Source organism: Budorcas taxicolor, chromosome 2 (assembly GCF_023091745.1).
Source record: "Budorcas taxicolor isolate Tak-1 chromosome 2, Takin1.1, whole genome shotgun sequence".
NCBI lineage: Eukaryota > Metazoa > Chordata > Mammalia > Artiodactyla > Bovidae > Budorcas > Budorcas taxicolor.
In genome coordinates this window covers 97,220,147-97,240,686 of record NC_068911.1, presented here as the reverse complement: position 1 = coordinate 97,240,686, position 20,540 = coordinate 97,220,147, and the positions used below count along the sequence as shown (strand labels likewise).

General features: G+C 40.7%; 1 protein-coding gene across 1 annotated transcript in view; it reads left to right on the top strand.

The window, feature by feature from the left end:
• ARHGAP15 (Rho GTPase activating protein 15) overlaps positions 1-5,241 on the top strand; it is a 678,200-nt gene extending 672,959 nt beyond the window's left edge. The window contains exon 13 of the mRNA XM_052635885.1: positions 5,070-5,241. Within this exon, the coding sequence (XP_052491845.1) occupies positions 5,070-5,241 (172 nt within the window). The remainder of the gene's footprint in view (positions 1-5,069) is intronic.
• The last annotated feature ends 15,299 nt before the right edge of the window (positions 5,242-20,540 follow it).

Here is a 20,540-nt window from a genome sequence, read left to right as displayed (position 1 = left end):
GATCAACCACTTAACTGCTTAAGGATCTATTGAGGTAGAGAGTAGATAGGTTCGCATTTGAATAGTGAAGTCTGTAGCAGCATGAATACATTTTCCAAACATCCCCAGTTTGGGAGGCTTCTTTGCTAGATATGTTTATCACCACCTCTACTATAAAAGGGTTTAATCTAATGTGAATGTTGATATGAGAATATTTTTTCCTATCTACGTGAATCATATAGCTCAGCAGTTGGTAATTTCCACCCGCAAATAGTCTTCACCCTCAGCATCTTTTCTAACCTAAAGATGGATTAATTTCTCAATATACCAACTACTGATTGGTTGATATTCAGAACATAAACTGCCAATGACATACACACATACACACACAAGCATGCATTTTGTAACAGAAAGTAGGCAAGATAGTATGAATTCTATATAATATACATCCACATTTTCTTAACCTTCCTTAACTACATTTGATTTCTCTAAGTGTTATTGCAAGTTACTTAATTTTCCCAAACTTAGGAAAAAAATTCCAAACTGCTAGGAAAATTTAACCTGCAGTAATGCGAGTATAACAAGAATACAGAACTATATATTCTTTGGTAAAATCTACCTGTAACAGGATTACTTGAGAGCACCCATGAGTTGAAAATGTTTTTATTAAAATCACATGAAAGTGTGCAGAGAAATGGATACAGATGACACAGATTGAGATGGAATGAATGCTCTGCATTTACGCACAGAGAAGAGCACAAAATAAACACTTGACAAAGGGCAAGTTTAGGAAACTGATGAACTGGCAGAAATCCGTTTTAGGACCCCCTCCACGAACCACCAGCCAAAAGAGAGAAACCTTTGCCTGAAGGGGGCCTCAGACAGTCACTCTGCCTTCCCCCACTCCACTGAAGCTCAGCCTTGGTTTCTTCTCTGGATTGGTTCTTGCTCTGAGTTCTCAGACCAGGACTCTGGCTGAGTGGGAAAAATATAAAGAACACTGGGAAACTTTATAAATAATCTAGTCCCATTTCTGCATCCTTTTATTCTCCCCACAGATCAAGTCCCAACAGCTGTGTCTTTCAGGTAGGGCTGAGTTACCCCTCCAGTCACCCCAGTTCCTCCAGACACCATAGGCCTCTTCCAGTTTCTACCTCCATTACCTCCTGACAGCCATGATTGTCCACTCCAGTAATCTACTCTTGGACCTTCCTTATTTCTAACCTCACCTTGAGGGTGTGTGTTCACTCGCTCAATCATGTCCAATTCTTTGCAACCCTTTGGACTGTCACCCACCAGGCTCCTCTGTAGTTAGAGACAATTTTAGCTCCCAGCTACCCCAAATCTCACTGTTCCTGTTTTGACTGAAATTATAGCCATTATAACTTGGAGAAGGAAATGGCAATCCATTCCAGTACTATTGCCTGGAAAATCAACTATATCTCTGTCTATCTGTCTTTATATTCTTCTTTTCCCTTTTCAGCCTCCCTGGATTCCTGGACCTCTTCTACTCTGTGGACCCTATATCAATCATTCACCTTCATACTCGAATAGTCTCTTACTTTTAATTCTACCATCTTCATGCTCTATGACCTCTGAGCCCTGTTCTCTGCTAGATAACTCTCATCAGCTTAGAACTTCGGTACCAATGGGTAATGATGTGAAAGCAGCTTTTACCTAATAGTTACACAGTTAATTGATCAGTTATGTTATCTCTTTCCATATTTGTTTAACAAATTTATTTTACTGTGGCAGAGTCAATGAAGGAGTTAGTATCCCCAAAAAGATACTACTTTTATTTTTTTTTATTGGAATACAGTTGCTTTACAATGTTGTGTTAGTTTCTGCTGTACAAGAAAGTGAACCAGCTATATGTATGCATATATCCCCTCCCCTTGGGCCTTCTTCCCACCTCCACACCCATCCCACCCATCTAGATCATTAGAGAGCACTGAACAAGAAGGTATTACTTTAAATCCAGGAGAGAAAAATCTGTTTTCCTTCTCAATGAATCTTACTAGTGATTTTTGTAATGAAGAGGTCTGGGAGAAGCTCAAGAGAGACTTTAAGCCAAGATAAATAGGTGTGTTAAAGGGAAGAATAGCCCCACTCCATCTTTCCCTCCTCCAGGTCAGGAGAATATTTGAAAATCATTCTACAGACTTTTGGTAAATGTAGTAGCAAGTGGTACAGTTTCTATATTCCAAAGGAAACTTTAAACTTGATGTCTCCGATAACACACCAATACTTTAAAATATGAGAATCCCTTCCAGAAATGTAGTCACGCCAATGTTACTCACAGATATGAAGACTTTTCATATAAAGAGGAAAGTGAAAATGGGAGGCAGAATATCCTGAATATTTAGTCCAAGTTTAAGAGTCATTTTGCCCACAATGAATCCATTGTAACCAGACTGTCAATCACAATGCTACAGTGTGGAATAAAAATCCAGACCCTCTTATGGAAGGATCTATAACCATGTGGAGAATGGCAGAGAGACAAGTCAGCCAATTACTAAGCATAGGGGCCATAACACACACCAGGGCAGTGATGTTTCTATGAGCGCTGCAGCCTGCCTGCCTGGGTCTGAGCCTCAGTTCTGTGTGACATCAGGCATTTCACCACTCTTGGCTTCAGTTTTCTTATTTGTAAAAAGGGCTTAATAATAGAATTGGACGTGAGTTTGAGCAAACTCCAAAATAGTGAAATAGTGAAGGACCAGGGAAGCCTGGCGTACTGCAGTCCATGGGATCACAAAGATTCGGACACATCTGAGCAACTAAACAACAACAACCTCATGGGATTATTACGAGGATCAAGTGAGACAATAAAACTGCTTAGAATAAAATCAATGATACTTCCATTTTTAAACCTAAGTAATAAGTTAAAAAAAATTGCTTAGAATAATTATTATCGATATTGATCAAATCAAGGACATCTTGCTGATCAAGATTTGTGCTATGGGTAGTCCCAAATTGAAGGTGTTGGCCCTCCTCAGTGTCTTTCAGGAGAGTGAAGGCAGGGCATTTTTCACAGAAATGGCCCTGAGATGAAGGTTTGTGGAGGGATGGAAAGGGAACAAGTCTTCTTCCTCTTGCCTCCATGCATGGAGAATAGGTCAGCCCACATAGACCAGACACAGAGTCCTCTAGAGGTCAACTAGTGCTCCAGTGGGCTCTGAGAACAGAGACCCCACTGCTATGTGGTAGTGTTCCTTTGCCTCACTTTATGCTCTGTGCTCAGATTTCCCTTGGGTTGGGGTGTCTGGAAGAATGCAGAGTTTTATGTTTGTTAGCACCCTGTCCTTCCATATACTTTCCCCTTTTTCCTTACATCACTAAATCCCCACTCTCCCTGATTTTAATATAAAACCAAGGATGCTTCAATTGTGAAAATAAGCATTGTTTTGTTTTATTTTAAAGCCTCCAGGTAGAAGATGGGGCTTTAATTTCTTTTTAAGAGTCCCATGTTGATTCAGGCAAGGCACTACCATTAGTAAAACCACATCCTAATGTTTCATTGGTATTGCACCTCTCCACAGTCCTCACGCAAGCAAACATTTCTTTAATTCCAGTGGGACTTTTTCCCTGTGCAAATGCTACAAGCTTCTGTATTTTATTGAGTAAAAGGGGTGGGGATACTTGTTATACACCTAAATGTTAATCACTTTGCCGACAAAGGTCTGTATAGTCAAAGCTATGGTTTTTCCGGTAGTCATACAGATGTGAGAGCTGGATCATAAAGAAGGCTGAGTGCTGAAGAATTGATGCTTCCGAACTGCAGTGCTGGAAAAGACTCTTGAGAGTCCCTAACCCAGTCAGTCCTAAAGGAAATGATATGGTTGGATGGCAACACCGACTCAATGAACATGAGTTTGAGCAAACTCTGGAAGAAGGACAGGGAAGTCTGGCATGCTGCAATTCATGGGGTTGCAAAGAGTCGGACATGACAGCACTTTCTACAAAACAGAGTACAAATAGCATTTTTCAGGAATACTTTACTCACACTAATCACTAAGAATTTAATTATTTTTTCAGCTCATTTTTCAACTCATCAGTTCAGTTCAGTTCAGTTGCTCAGTTGTGTCCGACTCTTTGTGACCCCATGAATCGCAACACGCCAGGCCTCCCTGTCCATCACCAGCTCCCAGAGTTCACTCAGACTCACGTCCATCGAGTCTGTGATGCCATCCAGCCATCTCATGCTCTGTCGTCCCCTTCTCCCCCTGCCCCCAATCCCTCCCAGCATCAAAGTCTTCTCCCATGAGTCAACTCTTCACATGAGGTGGCCAAAGTACTGGACTTGAGCTTTAGCATCATTCCTTCCAAAGAAATCCCGGGATTGATCTCCTTCAGAATGGATTGGTTGGATCTCCTTGCAGTCCAAGGGACTCTCAAGAGTCTTCTCCAACACCACAGTTCAGAAGCATCGATTCTTCAGCACTCAGCCTTCTTCACAGTCCAACTCTCACATCCATACATGACCACAGGGAAAACCATAGCCTTGACTAGACGGACCTTTGTTGGCAAAGTAATGTCTCTGCTTTTGAATATGCTATCTAGGTTGGTCATAACTTTTCTTCCAAGGAGTAGGCATCTTTTAATGTCATGGCTGCAGTCACCATCTGCAGTATGCCTGTATTCTATTTTTTGCATCTTTGGCTTCTTACATGGGCTATGCATGTCTCACCTGTTTCCTCCATTGACTCTAGCCACTTCAAAGATTGAATCTTGTTAACTGTCACAGTAATTGTTGCAATTTATTCATTCCACATTTATTGAGCACCCACAATGGCTAGGTACTATGAGGATAGAATCCTTCCCTGAAAGTCATAAGTTCTATTTCCACACAATAAAGCATAAGGAGTCGATTAAACAATGTTATGGCAGGTGTTTTTCTGAAATCTAAAATTGTTTCTGCTTGTGTCACATTCTCTGTTTTGCCAAAGCAATCCCTGCCCTTACTTTCCTTCTTCAAGTTGAAATTTAAGAAAGAAAAAGAATTCAAGAACGCAGAACTTTACAATTCAAAAACAGTCACAATTTTATTTAAACTCCAATGAGTCTTTTTGCTTTCTCTCTCTCCATAGGATAGTGGCCAGAGCGTCCAAGAACCTCATGTCCACACACAGCTTAGGGATTGTGTTTGGACCCACCCTTCTGCGCGCGGAAAACGAGACGGGAAACATGGCGGTACACATGGTGTACCAGAACCAGATCGCCGAGCTCATGCTGAGCGCGTACGACCAGATCTTCAGCTGACTGACAGCCGAGACGAGCTACTGAGTGTGTTCACATCTGTCTCGATGCCTAATATTTTTACATTTATGTAAACATATTTCTGAAATATTTTTTTCCTTTCAAGCGACAGATGCCTCATTTTGTGAAAACTTAATGATGATTTTGTGTTTAAGTTCCAAACATTTGAATAAAATAGTTGACAATATTTGCCTATATGTCTTCTGCATTAACCCCTTCACTGCTATGCCTTCCAGCGCTTCTAGGCATACATTATGGATGCTCTACGCTGTAAAATAGTGTGCAGAGGACACAGCATATCCAAAAATAGCCTTAATGAGACTCTTGGCCATTGCACATGTGCTTGTGTACGTGCAGATATGTGAGTGAGTGTGAATGCGACTGAGAGTACCGGTATGTGTCCACACAGGTGAACCTCTTCATTACCCTGGCTGCCTCAGGCCTGTGTTCAAACACCCCTGGGTACACAAGCAGAACTAAAAGAGGGGGCAAGACACAAATGAGTAATTTTTAAATAGAACAAAAGAAATCAGGATTTCAACCAAAATACACATACCTCATCTTTCGAGAACACGTTTACAAGTGTAAATCTAGTCCAGCCATCCTCGGTGCTAGATGCTGAAATTTACAAATACATGTAGAATGGCAATTTTTCTGAAGACAAATGAACATTTGCCATTTGATATGTTTTTTACATATACTATTTGCAGTCCCATAAACATACTGTCTTATAAACTAGAAGCAAAATTAGTGCCTTGCAATTTTAATCTTTATATTATACAGGAACTGCATGCCTGCTCATTTTTAATGTTAACATCCATTTTGAATCTTCATCAAACTGTATATCTTCCTTTTTTTCCCTGGCTATGTCATTTTATGTAGAAGTTTTATTATGCTTCTGAGGATGCTTTATTGGTGAATTATATTAAATCCATCTAGAAAGAACTTTTTTTTTTTTTAAGTTGTTGTTTTTTTAAAATATGCCCCAAAGATTACTTGACTATACTTAGATGGCTTTATCCATTTGATGGTTAGCTTCAGTTGTCATGGATAAACAAAAAGGTAACTGTCTAGAATATATCAAACATTGTTTTATTTTGAAAACTATGTTCTTGCTGAAGACATCTCATACTGGTTTTGTGAAAGTATTCTGCTGATAAAAATGTAGACTTATGTTTGACAGCTTTTTAATTAAATTCAAATGGAATAAATAAAACTAATCCAGTGTGATAAAGAGTAAGTCTAGTTATTGATTTGTTCATAAAATGAAAAATAAAGCATGTAAATAAAATGCATGAAGCACGGACCCAAAAACACTTAGAGCAATAAGGAGCTCAGAGGCTTGGGCTGTCTGCATGGATGGAGTGTACAGTGGAGGAGAGAAACTGCTCAATAGAAAGCCAGATGTTCACACAGCTCCCACATCCACGGCACTGCCTGAGGAAGGAGAGGCTTCTCTCGCCCCTGTTGAATGTCTTCCTTTTGGCAATGGCGCCAGTAAGTCGGTGTATGCCCAAAAACACAAGTGACCACAATAAATGCTGAAGTGTGGTTTCATTGAGTGGGATGTATACAAATACCACAAAGCCAAAGAAAGTCACACAAGACAACCCCATGATCTAAAGTCGCTGGTAACAGTGAGCTGACAGACTTGCCAGCTTCAAGCTCTTCTTTTATTCCACGTTGTGCTTATGTCTTTTGGGAAAACATGGAGACATGAAACGAGTCTCTGGCATTCAAATGCTCATTTCCATGGCATTCCATATTCTCAGTGAGGTCTCCTCCAAGACTTTCATTACTTCTTTAATTACTTTTGAAGCGGGAAGGACTAGCTTTAGTAGTCATAATGTTAAAATCTTATTCCTTCCTGTGTCCATATTTAAAGTAATTCTGGGAGCAAGAGCCAAAGAGAAGAGGCATTACCTGCTTGGAACAGGGACCCACAGCGCCTCGCCTCTGCCGCCTTCCAGATTTACAGTCTTCAAAAGCAGCAGCTTCTTGATTTCCAATCTGATGGGATTTAGCCTGATTTAAACCCCAGCTGTGGCCTATGCCTACTAAGGGCACTTAATCAAAGACTAAGTTTGCTCTCTGGGAGAAGACCATTCCAAGGTGCTGAGCCAAAGTGCCCTTCTGACTTATACACACTAAAGGTATAAAAAGAGTTACACTGAAAGGTCATTAGATCCCATAACATCTCAGAGACAGCACCGGTGTTCCTATCAACTGTTCCAAGTTTAAAAGCCAAGATTGTAGGTATACTGGGTGGCCTCAATAAGGGGTTCAATTTTATAAAAACTGACCAACATTTTCCATCATGAAGACCTTAAAAGATGGTGAGCATTTCTCAAGCACTTTATCTGAGCCAGGTGCAAATTTAGACTCTACTGATCAAATACAAAGTACGGCAATATTAATACACTCAGCAGTTTCACAGCCCAGTAAGGGAGACAGTTCAACACCAGATTAGGAACTCAGCCATCTTGGTATCCACGTTGCCCCAGGCTTCAGCACCTCTACAGAGAGATGTTCAAAAAGTATATTTTCCAGTTGATTTGATCAAAAAGTATTTTTGAATGACTGAACAGAAGTTAGTACAGAGATATTAGGAAGTTCAGTAGTTGACAGAGAACCAAAATGCAAATTGTGCCTAGGGTAGTCAGGTGAAGCTTCACTAAGAAGATAACCCTTTCAGTTTAATCTTCATCAACTGAATAAAATTAATCCCTCCCCCAATGTAGATGACATACTAGCAAGCAGGGGTGGCATGAGGAGAGTGCTGAAAGACCTAACATCTCCAAGGAAAAGTGAGAAGCTCACGGTGATGCACATGCCTAAAAATTTTGGAGAACAGAACTGGAGTCAGACATAGGATATAATGGGTATCCCCCATGGCTCAGTGGTAAAGAATCCATCTGAAGTGCTGGAGCCTCAGGAGATGCAGGTTTGATCCCTGTCAGGAAGATCCCCTGTAGGAGAAAATGGCAACCCATTCCAGTATTCTTGCCTGGAGAATCCCATGGACAGAGGAGCCCTGTGGACTACGAGAGTCAGACACGACTGAGCACACAGGCATAGGACATAATAAAATATTTAGATTTTATCCTGTAGGCAGCAGAGATCCAATGGAAGCTGTAAAATGAGAAACTTTGTTTCTTAGAAAGAGAGTCTCTAAATTCATCAGTGGGCAGAAAAGAAACAAAGGACACTGGCGTTTCTCATGTTTGTGTTTATACGTTTATGTGTGTACACCTTCTAACATTTTCCAGGAATGCAAGAGATAATCTTGTATTCTCAGAAGCATTTATATATTATGATGAGCAAATATTTTAAAGAAATTATAACCTTAACATAACAGAACTCTAAAACAGGGTTCCTAGAAAATCAAGCTATTTAGTGTGTCCCACTGCAGCACCTTACCCACCCAGGATGCAAGAGCTTACCTCTCTCTCTTACACAAAAAGCTTCTTGGAGATGGTATTTTTTTTCCATCCTATATGTTATGAGTCTGACTTTACTTAGTATATGACATATGACAGGATCACCATGCCACAGCTAGTAATTGAAAACCATATGATAGTTCTCTCTATCCAATTAGAAAACAAAGGATCCAATTAAGAAAAATTAGAAAAGCTGTTAAAAGGGAACAATCACTTGCCAATGGTGCTGTCCTTACAGTTTAACACAGCTAGAAATTGACCTGTACTTCTCTTTTCCACATTTATTTTTTGTGAATTATAAGTTAATCACCCTGTCAATTCCTAATTAAAAGGCCCTGCAAAGATTTTCATCCAAAAGGACTGTCACTAACAGTTCTGGGTCAAATTGCTCTGTTGTCAAAGAGAGAAATGAAACCAAAACAATATCAACTCTCTCCTGGGAAATTCAAATCACAATACGAAAAAGCAATAACAACAAAAAAAGAAAACTTTCTTCAAATATAATAATCACATATTATTTCCTCAATTAAAATGTATCATCTTAAATTTAGATGAGTCTTTTTCTTAAACCAAGGCTGCCTACTAGGGCCAGCCAATAATGTAAGTAATTTGCAAAGAGCAGACTTAAGTTATTAGGAAGTAGTTAACACCAGAGGAGGGCTTCCCTGGTGACTCAGAGGGTAAAGAACCTGCCTGCAATGTAAGAGACTAGAGTTAAATCCCCGAATCGGGAAGATCCCCTAAAGAAGGAAATGCAACCAATTCCAGCATTCGTACCTGGGAAATCCCATGGACAGAGGAGCCTGGTGGGCTACAATCCAAAGGGTCACAAAGATTCCGACACAGCTTAGTGACTAAAGAGTGACAACACCTGAGGAAAACTCAAGATGGACCCCTGGACAGAAGGGCTGACTTCTCAGCTCAAGCTGATGTTGCTTACGTGGGCACATGGACACCAGGCTACCAGACCTTCAGATCTTTCATGAAAAGCCAGAAACTTATGTGAAAATTGATTTTTAAGGGCACCTAACAAAACATACCTAGGCTGACTCAGCCCAGGGACTTCCACTTTTTTTCAACACAGTGTTGTTAAACCTTGTGATGTTGTAAAGCCAGCTCCCCAGAAAAAATGGTAGCATAAGAAGCAAACAGTGGGGATATATAAATAAGCCAGAGCAATGGATTAGAGCAGAAAATGAGCAGGCTAAGAAATAAGCACTTAGGAAAACTTAGGAGAACTTTAGGTCCTGGGCAAATTATTTACTTCATTTGTGTCCAGATGTTTCAATTTTTTTAAAAAAAATATTTCTTTATTTTATTCTTGGATATGCCGGGTCTTCCTTGCCTCATAGCTTTTTCTCTAGTTGCAGTGAGCAGGGGCTACTCTATTGTGGGGCATAGGCTTCTTATCGCAGTGGATTCTGTTGAGAAGCACAGCCTCTGGGGCATTGCTGAGCTCTGTAGCACAGGCTCGGTCATTGTGGTGCACAGGCTTAGCTGCTCCTCTGCATGTGGGGTCTTCCCAGATCAGGGGTCAAACCCGTGTCTCCTGCCTTGGCAGGTGGATTCTTTGCCACTGAGCCACCAGGAAAGACCTCAGTTTCTGAACTTACAAATTAGAATTGTACTTGCCTTATCTCGCTTCTTAAGACTGTCTAATGGAATTATGTGAAGAATATTAAAACAGGTAATACACCATGGAATTAGAAGGTGTCACTCCTGGAGACAGATGATGTATTTCCAGCTTATTGAGTAACAATTAACAATATGATCTTCTGAAAAAGATGAAAAGAAAAGTTGGGACCAGACTCCAAAAAGCCTTGGATGGCATACACAAGAGGTTTTCTATTAAGTCCATAGTCAATTTTGAGACCCTGAAAGTTTGTTTAGCAGCAAAGTGACTTTAGCAGAGCTATAAAGATTTTCCTGGCAACTTTATGAAGTAGACGTTGGAGCTGGAAGAAGTTATAGGCACCACTGACAGAAGATAATTGCCATAGTACTATTAACACAGATCTGAATTCAGACAGTGGCAAAAGCTATGGAAATCAACATTAAGGAGTATCATCCAATTGCGTTTCTGAGTTTCACCTACCACCTCTGAATTATGACTGCTCCGTGCAAAGAGTCCTGGGACATAGGACTCTCATAGCAGGCCCCTTTCCACTGGAATTTTTCTGGGCCTGGGGTAGGGATGATACTAATATCCTGACAATGATCTGACATTTGAGAGTAATGTCTTAAGATATTTGGACCAACCTATACCCAAGTCAGAGGAACGTGCCCGTGCCCATCTTCTGCTTCCAGTATGATCTCCAGATAATCATCAGGTCATTTCTATCTCATCTGCTCTGATTTCTCCCTCCCTTATCTCCAGGTGATACCGCCTCCCTGGTCACTCAGAGGACCACCAAGAGAAACTCATCCTGGAATGACTGATTTTTGATTAGCTAACATGTCTTGAGTGCTTGTTAAGGAAATGTACTGTATAAATATAGCTGTATTTTATCTTCATAACTCTACGGAAGGACGTACAATTATTATTTCTGATTATACTTGAGAGACTGAGGGGAAACATAATGAAGTTACCCAAATTCATGAAGTTAGTGTCAGGTTAGTATTTGAATCTAAATTAGTATGGCTTCAGGGGCCCCTGCCTTAATCACTGTACCATAGGTTCACTCAGTCAGGGAAAAAAAAATGATGAATGTAAAGAAATAAACACCCTAAATATTTACACCCCAGGTGTGTGTACCTGATAACTCCCCTGTTTAAACACCTGGTGAGAGTTTCACTTTCATACTAATTTCTGTGAAAGAACGAGAGGGATATTATGTATTTCCCCAAATACAGAGTACCTTTGTTGCTATGAGTAGATGGCTAAATCTCAATTTTGTTATTGCTATTATAACTTTAATATTCATGTATCATTTCATTTTCCTACATTGTACTGACCATGTCACTACATTATGGAGAGGAGGGCATGGAAGCCTCTTAGCCCACATTTTTGAAAGTACTTTGCATGGCTTCTACTCTACATCATATTATCCTGTGTTGGATTGTATTTGTCAATGTCCTGTTATCATCCATCATATCTAACTGCCTAATATTGTATTGAAATTAAATCTGACCCTTTAGGAGTCCTGTGCAACATTTAAAAAAAAAAAGGGTCCTCAACAGTCTTCCTCTTAGATATAATTGAAAAAGAGGCAGGCATCAAAACAAGCCACCCGAGAGCGATCCTGAATCATCCAAATGATGAGCATACAGTGAACATCTTGCACCAAAAAGATGACAATTTTCTGTAGCGGTGTTGTCAAAATGAAAATGTCTAGCTGTGTTGGTGAGAGACCTGGCAGGAAGATACACACACACACATACACATACACACACACATCCCTGTAGACTCATCCAGCTGATTTTTGCTATCTTATCCTTGAAATGAAGACTTCAGGGTCTATGAAATTCTTAAGCCATCAGCTGGATTCTACAGAAGGCTCCTCGCTGAATTAGGAGAGTGTTAGGAAAGCAGTGAGGGAGAGAGGTAACACTACGCCCAGAGCTGGTGCTCAATGTACACTTGTTGGATGAGTGAACTAAGACAAGCACCCAGAACATAAGCAACATTAAATACAACTATGATCCACCACTGTGTTTCTTATCAACTAGTCATCACAAGTTACATGTAGTCCCAACTCACCAGCGTCTGTACTGACTCCTAGTCCCACTTGTAAGGGACCATCAAACAGACATGCCTTCAGCTGCCTCTCTTGAAGTCTAAGTGCACAAGAAATACTTCTTTCCAAAAGCACAGCAGCAGAGGATCAATGCGTTCGCTCACCTGACTCACGCAAGTCTACTGTGTATGCAAATTCTGTTTTGGATCTGGAAAAGTCCTGTTTGGATCTGGAAAAGTCCAGGCATCCAGAATACCCAGCCCCATCTTCCACTCACCTCCTCTGCTCTGCCAAATATAGGGTTTATGTGTCAGATAAATGCTAGAGAGTACTGACTTTTTGACCCATGTATGAAAATCTCAAAAGCCAAGAAATCTGGCAAATACAAAGCATCGGCCTGAAAAATCCACACTTTCCTCTGGCACCATTTAAGCTGACAAGTTTATTTGAGACAGGCACACTCACATTTGAAGAGCAGGACTTGTGCTAACCATTCTCACATCACTAGCAAAGTGTGTTCTGAGTCCATATTGCACAGCATGCTTGAAGAAGTGTGGATTTTTCCACATCATTTGGTGACATTTTGCACAGTTTCATTTCTGCTCTGTATTGCTAGACCCTACCTTTTTTTCCCTCGCAAATATTCCACTAATGGGATTCCCTTCAGTATTCAGATTCTTTCCTCTGCTTCAGCATCTATATGTACTGCGAGTGCACAAATCTGTCATGATGTGCCCCTCAGTCAAAGTCAAGCCTCCTTGATTGAAAGGAAAATGATAGAGGTGCGCCGGTGCTGAGGAGAGAGTCAGGGGACCATGGGCCAGCCTATGAGGGGATGAAGAGACGCATTAGAATTCCAGGGAGAGGTCAATGAGGAAGACTCCAGGGAACCATGGTCTAGCTGGAGGTGCCCGTTCCTAACGGCTCTTCCCAAGTCCAGGTGAAAGGCAGCTTTTTAGTGGCAGGTGAAAGGCAGCTTTTAAGTGGGAGGGGGTGAAGAAGACAATTGAAACCAAAATTGTTTTGAGCTCACCATTTTTCTAGCTATCAGTTCTGAGGTCACAGTCACTAAAACTGGAAACTTAAAAATGACTTCAAAAAGGCAAACGCTAACTAGATTTCACAGTGGATTTCATTTTACTTGGCTTTACAGAAAGAATGCAGGTATTAAATAGACTGTTTCCTGTATACAATAAGGTTAATTAGTAGTGAGGGATGGAAAATCAGTGTAGACATAACTCTTTTCGACAGGTATCAAAAATAATCCCCTGATCCCTACAGACCCCAGCTGCATTGAAAGAGGAGCAATATAAAAGATTCTTCAAGCACAAAATTTGCAAACATTCTCCAGGTGGCCGCAGCACCCGCGCAATAGGCCCTGAGCCCCTGCGCATGGGCTGCTCCGCAAGCCCTTCCGCCGCAGTAACTTAAAGGCGCAGCTACTCTCGCTGAATTTTGAGGCGCAGCATAAAGGCTCTGCTTACAAAGCGGCTGGGATCGCAGGCGGAGACAGGAGAACAAAAAGAAGAATATATTGTGGCCTGAATGGGACTTCCCTAAGCTCCTTATCAATAAGGTTAATAAGGGTCTATGCAATTTACTGATCACTAAGATGGAACAAGCCTCCTTGCGCTCCAAATCTCCACGTTGGCTCTGGCTTTTAATACTTTTCGCAGCCAATCACATAAAAGCCCCTTTGCCCCGCACCCCAGAGAATAAACTCTGGTTCACCATCCTGGCCTGCATAAAATCGTTGGTCCGTTATTACACTTCTACCTGCCTAGTTAAGCAGATTAACAGTTATTTCCTAGAATTCGATCAATGAGGTTCTTTGTAATTGAAGCTGGAGTACTCAGATATGTCTTTTTTTTAAAATGCATTTCTGAAAAACGAATTTCTTTTTTCTCTGGTTTAATTTTGTTATCCTCAATCGTATGCATGATACAAAAAAAAATTCCAAACTTCTATCTCCTCTATGAAATACATGTCATATCAAAAAGGTGACAAGAGGGGGGAAAAGTAATTAGTGAGTTCACAGAGTTCAGTAGAAAAGTTAAAATGGAGTAACACATTACTTTTTATGTTAAGATTTCACAAGACAAATCTTGCCTGTGTTTTAATTGCATGTGACCCTGGCAGTCCTACTCTGAAATGAAGTGCCGTAAAATTAAAGATGACAGACGCTCAAAACAAGTCTTGTGATCTTGATTAGACTACAAAGACCACACTCTCTCTCTGCTGCAACTCAGATATCATGGACTGTTTTATTTGGGGAATTGCTTCATTAATGCCTTCTTTGACTAGACATGTTTATTATTTAAAAAAATACTGAATATCTTGCATAATGAAATAATTCCCTAAAACAAAGTTATAAATGAAGAATGTTTAAATACCCCTAAAACCTAATTTTTATAGATACTTACACATAATTATGTGTGTGTGTGTGTGTGTGTGTGTGTGTGTGTGTGGGTGAGTAGATATAGATGTATATATTATATATCCAACTTTGATATGTGTATTACCTATTGTAACCTACAATTCTCTATTAGAGCCTGAGAAGCAGAGCAGTTAATCTGTCATATTTCCTTATATGTTCCCAGGTCAATCAAATGTGTGGAACTATACATTATCCTATAAAAACCATTTCTGAGAAACTCTGTCAGATTTTAAACTTTCTGAGCATTGTCTAAGTAGAGGATCGGATCTGAACCACACCTATATTTAAAAATGATCACCAGATCATTCAACCTAAATTACATAAGCCATAGAATAGATGCTTTTACACCTCACTTCTTCCTAGTTCAACGAAAGCAGGAAATTCGGGGTAAGTCCTCCCGGCATTAGACTGTCAGCTCTGTGTTTTCCCTCAGGCCAGCGCCAGTCCCGCTTTTGTCTCAAGTCCTCTGGGTCCGGGCTTCATCCTTACTATGAGGAGGTCGGATTAGTGTTCATCTCTAGGACTGCCTACCTTCTAAATCTCTATGATTCTCTTACTTTGTCCGATTTCAAGAACACTATTTTAAAATCATATAATTTGTATTAGGAAACAAAAGGATTTATGCTGGTTATATGGGTGTTCTATCAACAGGGATATATAGATTCAGCCTAGAATCAAAGATTGGTTTCTAGAGTTCATTTTTTTATTGTGCATCTGTAATTCCAGAAAAGTCTCTATACACATTCTGCTTCCATGTCTTTAAATCTGAAATACATATTGCAATTTCTCTCCTACCTAACACCAGGGCTACTGTGAGAATGAAATATGATAACATATATTAAACACTCTTTTAAAAATATGTGAAACGAGGCTTCCTAATCAGTCGTGTTTTTAGTATAATTATTCAATCAGTGGTCTTCAGTGTACACAAAAGGCTTTTTCGCGTGAAATCTAAATAGTCCTTTAACCTATAATACTGTATTTTCAAGCAGCCTACATACTTGCCTTTAAAATGAAATCTGTGTCCCTGTAGAATTTCTCAAGACTAAGGTCGAAACCCATCAGGTGTGGGATATGTTGTATCCCATGAGAGATTTAATTCACCAGAAGAAGGAGGGATTACAAACATTGGAAAGCATTTATTCGAATCCAGTTGAGCTTAGTGTTGAGAAGTTGAGCTCCACTCAGAGAACTGAGTTATACTCCCGGTCTCTCTCCAGCCTGCCTCTGTCTCTGTGTTTATGTGTTTCTCTGCCTGTCTCTGTTTTTTTCTATCTCTGTGCTGCTCCTCTGCCTCTCTCTATTCCTGCTCCTCACTCTCACACCCAGGGCAGGCATCTTAACCTAAAATTCATGGTTCCCGGGATCCCTGGGCTGCAACTGATACTTGAACTCTTAGAACTTTCAGCCTAGATTGTGTGCATTTCACTCCACTTAAAATCTGAAGTTTTCCTTATATTTTCAATGAAGTCTGTGATTTGGATTTACTGTTCTAGATTCACTTTCCAGCATAACAATACTATTATCTTACATCTGAATTAAACTACGAGTGGGTCAAGTCAGATCCTAAGGTCTACCAGGCTCTAAGTACTCTCCATGGATTTCTGTCTGATTGCCTGACAGGACAGGACAGGCTGGGCCAAGGAGTGAAATATGGATCCAACAAAATCAGTTAGTACACATTGAAAGATGATGGTGCAATCCTTAGAGGATCTCCTATTGACGGTTGATGAAACTAGTAAATAGAAGCACCTGTGAAATCAGGATACTTTGCCTGTTAATCAATGAATGATATTTAGGATTTTAAGATAAATCCAGTAGTAACACAAATAGTCCATTCTCACAATGCCCACTTTTCGACTGTGCCAGACACATGTCCTATGCCTGCATGGTACTTCTACACATTAGCTGCCACAAACCAAAGGGAATGTCATTGCTTTTAATAGGATTACATAGAACCCAGTCACAAACAGGAAGACTAGCTTTAGTCGGAGTAACTGGCCAGTAATTTGGATGTTTAACTAAATGATTGGCTGCCAAACTGACAGGTCATCCGCACTGAACTAGCCACTATTCCATGAATTTTCATGACCGGGATCACAATGGTTCATTTGCATGTGTGAAATTCTGCTGTGAAGCTGGCTTTTGAACTGGCTAGCTCAGCCAAAGATATGTTTCCCAGTGCCATGCATTAGTATCCTAGAAATACCATCACATGGGGGTAGCATAGATCTTCCCAAATCCTGCTATTAGACCACCATCTACACCTACAACTGCTAATCAGCATAACAACTGGGAAGTAAAGAATACAGGGGGAAAGTGGATTATTGGAAAACTAAAATTAACACCAAAATGAGCATTTGGATGGGGAAAGAAGTTTTAGAGAAGCAGTAGAAGTTTGGGGTTTACCCAGGACAATTACTAAGAGCAACTCCCTACCCAGCGAGCATTCAGTGACTATTGAGGCATCATTATTATGGTTCTTAACAAGTAGCTGTTAACCATCTATTACAATACAATGGGACAGACAGGAAACCGATAAACAAAAGCCCCAGGAAATGAAAGTATTTCCCATAAAGGATTTATGATCTAGTTATGGGCTTCCCTTGTGGCTCAGCTGGTAAATAATCCACCTGCAATGCGGGAGATGTGGGTTCGATCCCTGGGTTGGGAAGATTGCCTGGAGAAGGGAAAGGCTACCCACTCCAGTATTCTGGCCTGGAGAATTCCATGGACTGTAAAGTCCATGGGGTCGCAAAGAGTCAGACACGACTGAGCAACTTTCACTTTCACTATAGGTGAAAAAAACATGAGGCCAAAAATTAGAAATTATAGTAACCTACATTTATTACTGACTTACCATGGACCAGTTATCTGGCAACAAAATTGTGATATAGCAGTATTTTGATGAGTATTTCAAAGATGAGGAAATATAAGGTAGATATTATCATTGCCTAAGGGAGAAGAGCTAGGAAGTGGTTTTGAACTAGGTATGTTTACCTTTAGAACAAATATTCTTATTTCCTCCACATTAAAAATTTGGTTAAGAAGTCCAAAATATATTTACTGCCCTGGTGACTCAGATGGTAAAGAATCTGCTTGCAATGCGGGAGACTTGGGTTCAAATCCTTGGGTTGGGAAGATCCCCTGGAGAAGGCAACCCACTCCAGTATTCTTTCCGGGAGAATTACCATGGACAGAGAAGCCTGATGGGCTACAGTCCACGTGGTCTCAAAGAGTCAGAGATGACTGAGCAACTAACACTTTCACTTTCATAGTAGACAAACAGTATATCTACTAATATAAAATTGAATAACTAAGCAAAGGAACATTTATATAATGAAGTATTTCGAAGATGTTTACAACCTATGGGGGGACTTCCCTGGTGGTCCAGTGGTGAAGGATTTGCCTTGCAGTGCAGAGGCTGCCGATTCAATCCCTGGTCAGGGGACTAAGATCCCACGTGCCGTGGGGCAACTAAGACCTTACACTGCCAAATAATTAATTAATTAAAAATAAAATTTATGTGTTTAAATACTACTGACCAGAGAAATTCTGCTAACAGAAAAGATCAAGTTACGAAATCATAGGTACAGTGTGATACCATTGTTGTTATACATCCTGTAATGTGTATGTACACACACAGCAGAATATTAGCAATGCTTATCTTTGAGTTGTGAGATTATCAGTAATTAATTTTCTCCCATTGTGCCTGGCACATCCCCAAGTTTTTGCTTTGAGCATTTGTTACTTTCATAATTAGAAAAAGACCAAATACAATAAATATGTATAAGTGGTAACCTAAGACTCTATGTAGTAATTGGTACAAACAATAAGATGTGAGGACTTTCCAATGACATCATATTAGAAATCGGGGAGGCTCCAGGATGCCAATGGCTCTGGAAGGAAGGCAGGTGAGGAAAAATGTAGGCCTCAAGGCAAGGTTGTAACATAAGCAAAGACCCAAAGGCAGAAATTGTGAAGTTGCCTTTGGGGAATAAGACTACCGTTTGGCTACAATGGAGAATTCTAACAGAGGAGGGTTCAGAGCAACAAACGACTTCACATCCTTTATGGATCTTGTCCTAAAAGGTGAAAATAAGTAAAACTTGGATGCCTTTATGTGATAACATTTCTAGGACACAAAAGCATAGAGCACCAGACGTGTCCTTTGGCTTAGAAACCTGGTTAGCAAGCCAGCTTCACAGTGGAATTTCACACATGAGAAGATAGGTAAGGGCCAAATTGGGGAATCCCTGAAATGCCAAGCAAGCAAGTTGGACTTTATCCTGAAGGCAGTGGGGAAACTCTGAAGTTTGAAGCAGGGGGGTAATGAGAACAAAAACGTTTTTAGTAAAATTAATCTGACAGCACAGGCTAAGTGGATTGGAAGGGACACAATGACATGTCTCTTGCCATATGCTTCTTCAAGTTGATATATTTTTCCTGCGAGGATTCTTTCTCAGTTAGGATTATAAACTCTTTGAGAAGAAAACCCATGTCTTAGATTCCTTTGTATCTCTAGCATTCCTGAGGATAAAGGAGGCATTAAACAGTAGATAAATTTTCCAGCTTTGGCTTCAGAGTCCTCTATGGAACTCCCAGCTTCTGAAAGGAGTATCCTTGTCCTCTCTCAGCCTCAGTGTGGTCTTGTAAAATGGGGACAAGTAACACCCACTTTGTAGGACTGTGGTGAGGATGAAATGAGACAATGAGATTTTGTGTGCAAAGCCCTTGATCAGAAGTGTGCTCTCCTTGATAACTCTTGTTCTAGCTATCACTGTTATGCCTAAAAAAGTTACCAGGACAACTTTATGGATGAAGAAAATGATGTTGATGTTTGAGTACAACTCTCTGTCTTAGACACTGAGTGGAAGAGTGTGAGCCAACTATAACTTGAGAAGCCAATTATCCTATAGGCCAAGTTGGACACTAGAAAGATTTGAAGGGCACAGACTGACCCAGTGAAATGGAGGCATACAGAGGCCGACAGCATCTCTGTTTGTAAGCCAGAGTAAATCTGGAGCAAGTTAAAGAGAGATAGCTGGCCGGTCTGGGCTTATACTGTGCTGTGTGTGCTCACTCATGTCTGACTTTTTGCGACCCATGAACTGTAGCCTGCCGGGCTCCTCTGTCCATGGCGCTTTCTAAGCAAGAGTCCTGGAACGGGTTTCCATTTCCTACTCCAGGGGATCTTCCTGACACAGGGACTGAACCGACATTTCTTGCATCTCCTATATTGGCAGGTGGATTCTTCACCACTCTGCCACTTACTGTAATAATAAGTGACATCTGTGAGAAGCATGGGCTACCCACAAGAATAAACAATGATGTCTGGCAGCAGCTCATCCAGAGAAACCTTCCCATTTCTGCTAACTAATATTCACAGTGTAACCTTCCTTCACTGGAGGAGGGCATGGAAACCCACTCCAGTATTCCTGCCTGGAGAATCCCATGGACAGAGGAGCCTGGCGGGCTACAGTCCAGGGCGTCACAAAGAGGTGGACATGACTGAAGTGACTTAGCACAGCACCGCACACCCTTCCTTCACAGTGTCTCCTTCTTGCAGTTAGAACAGGCAGACACCTCCATGGCTGAGAAGAAAATGTCCTGAGCTTGTGGAGACATGACAGATTCTAGTTCTTGGACAGAAAGTGCACGAGATGACTCTGGGGCTGCTCATTCTGTTATAAGACAAGAAAGCCACCAGAGACGAGTGTGATTGTGCCAAAAAGATGCAAGAGCCAA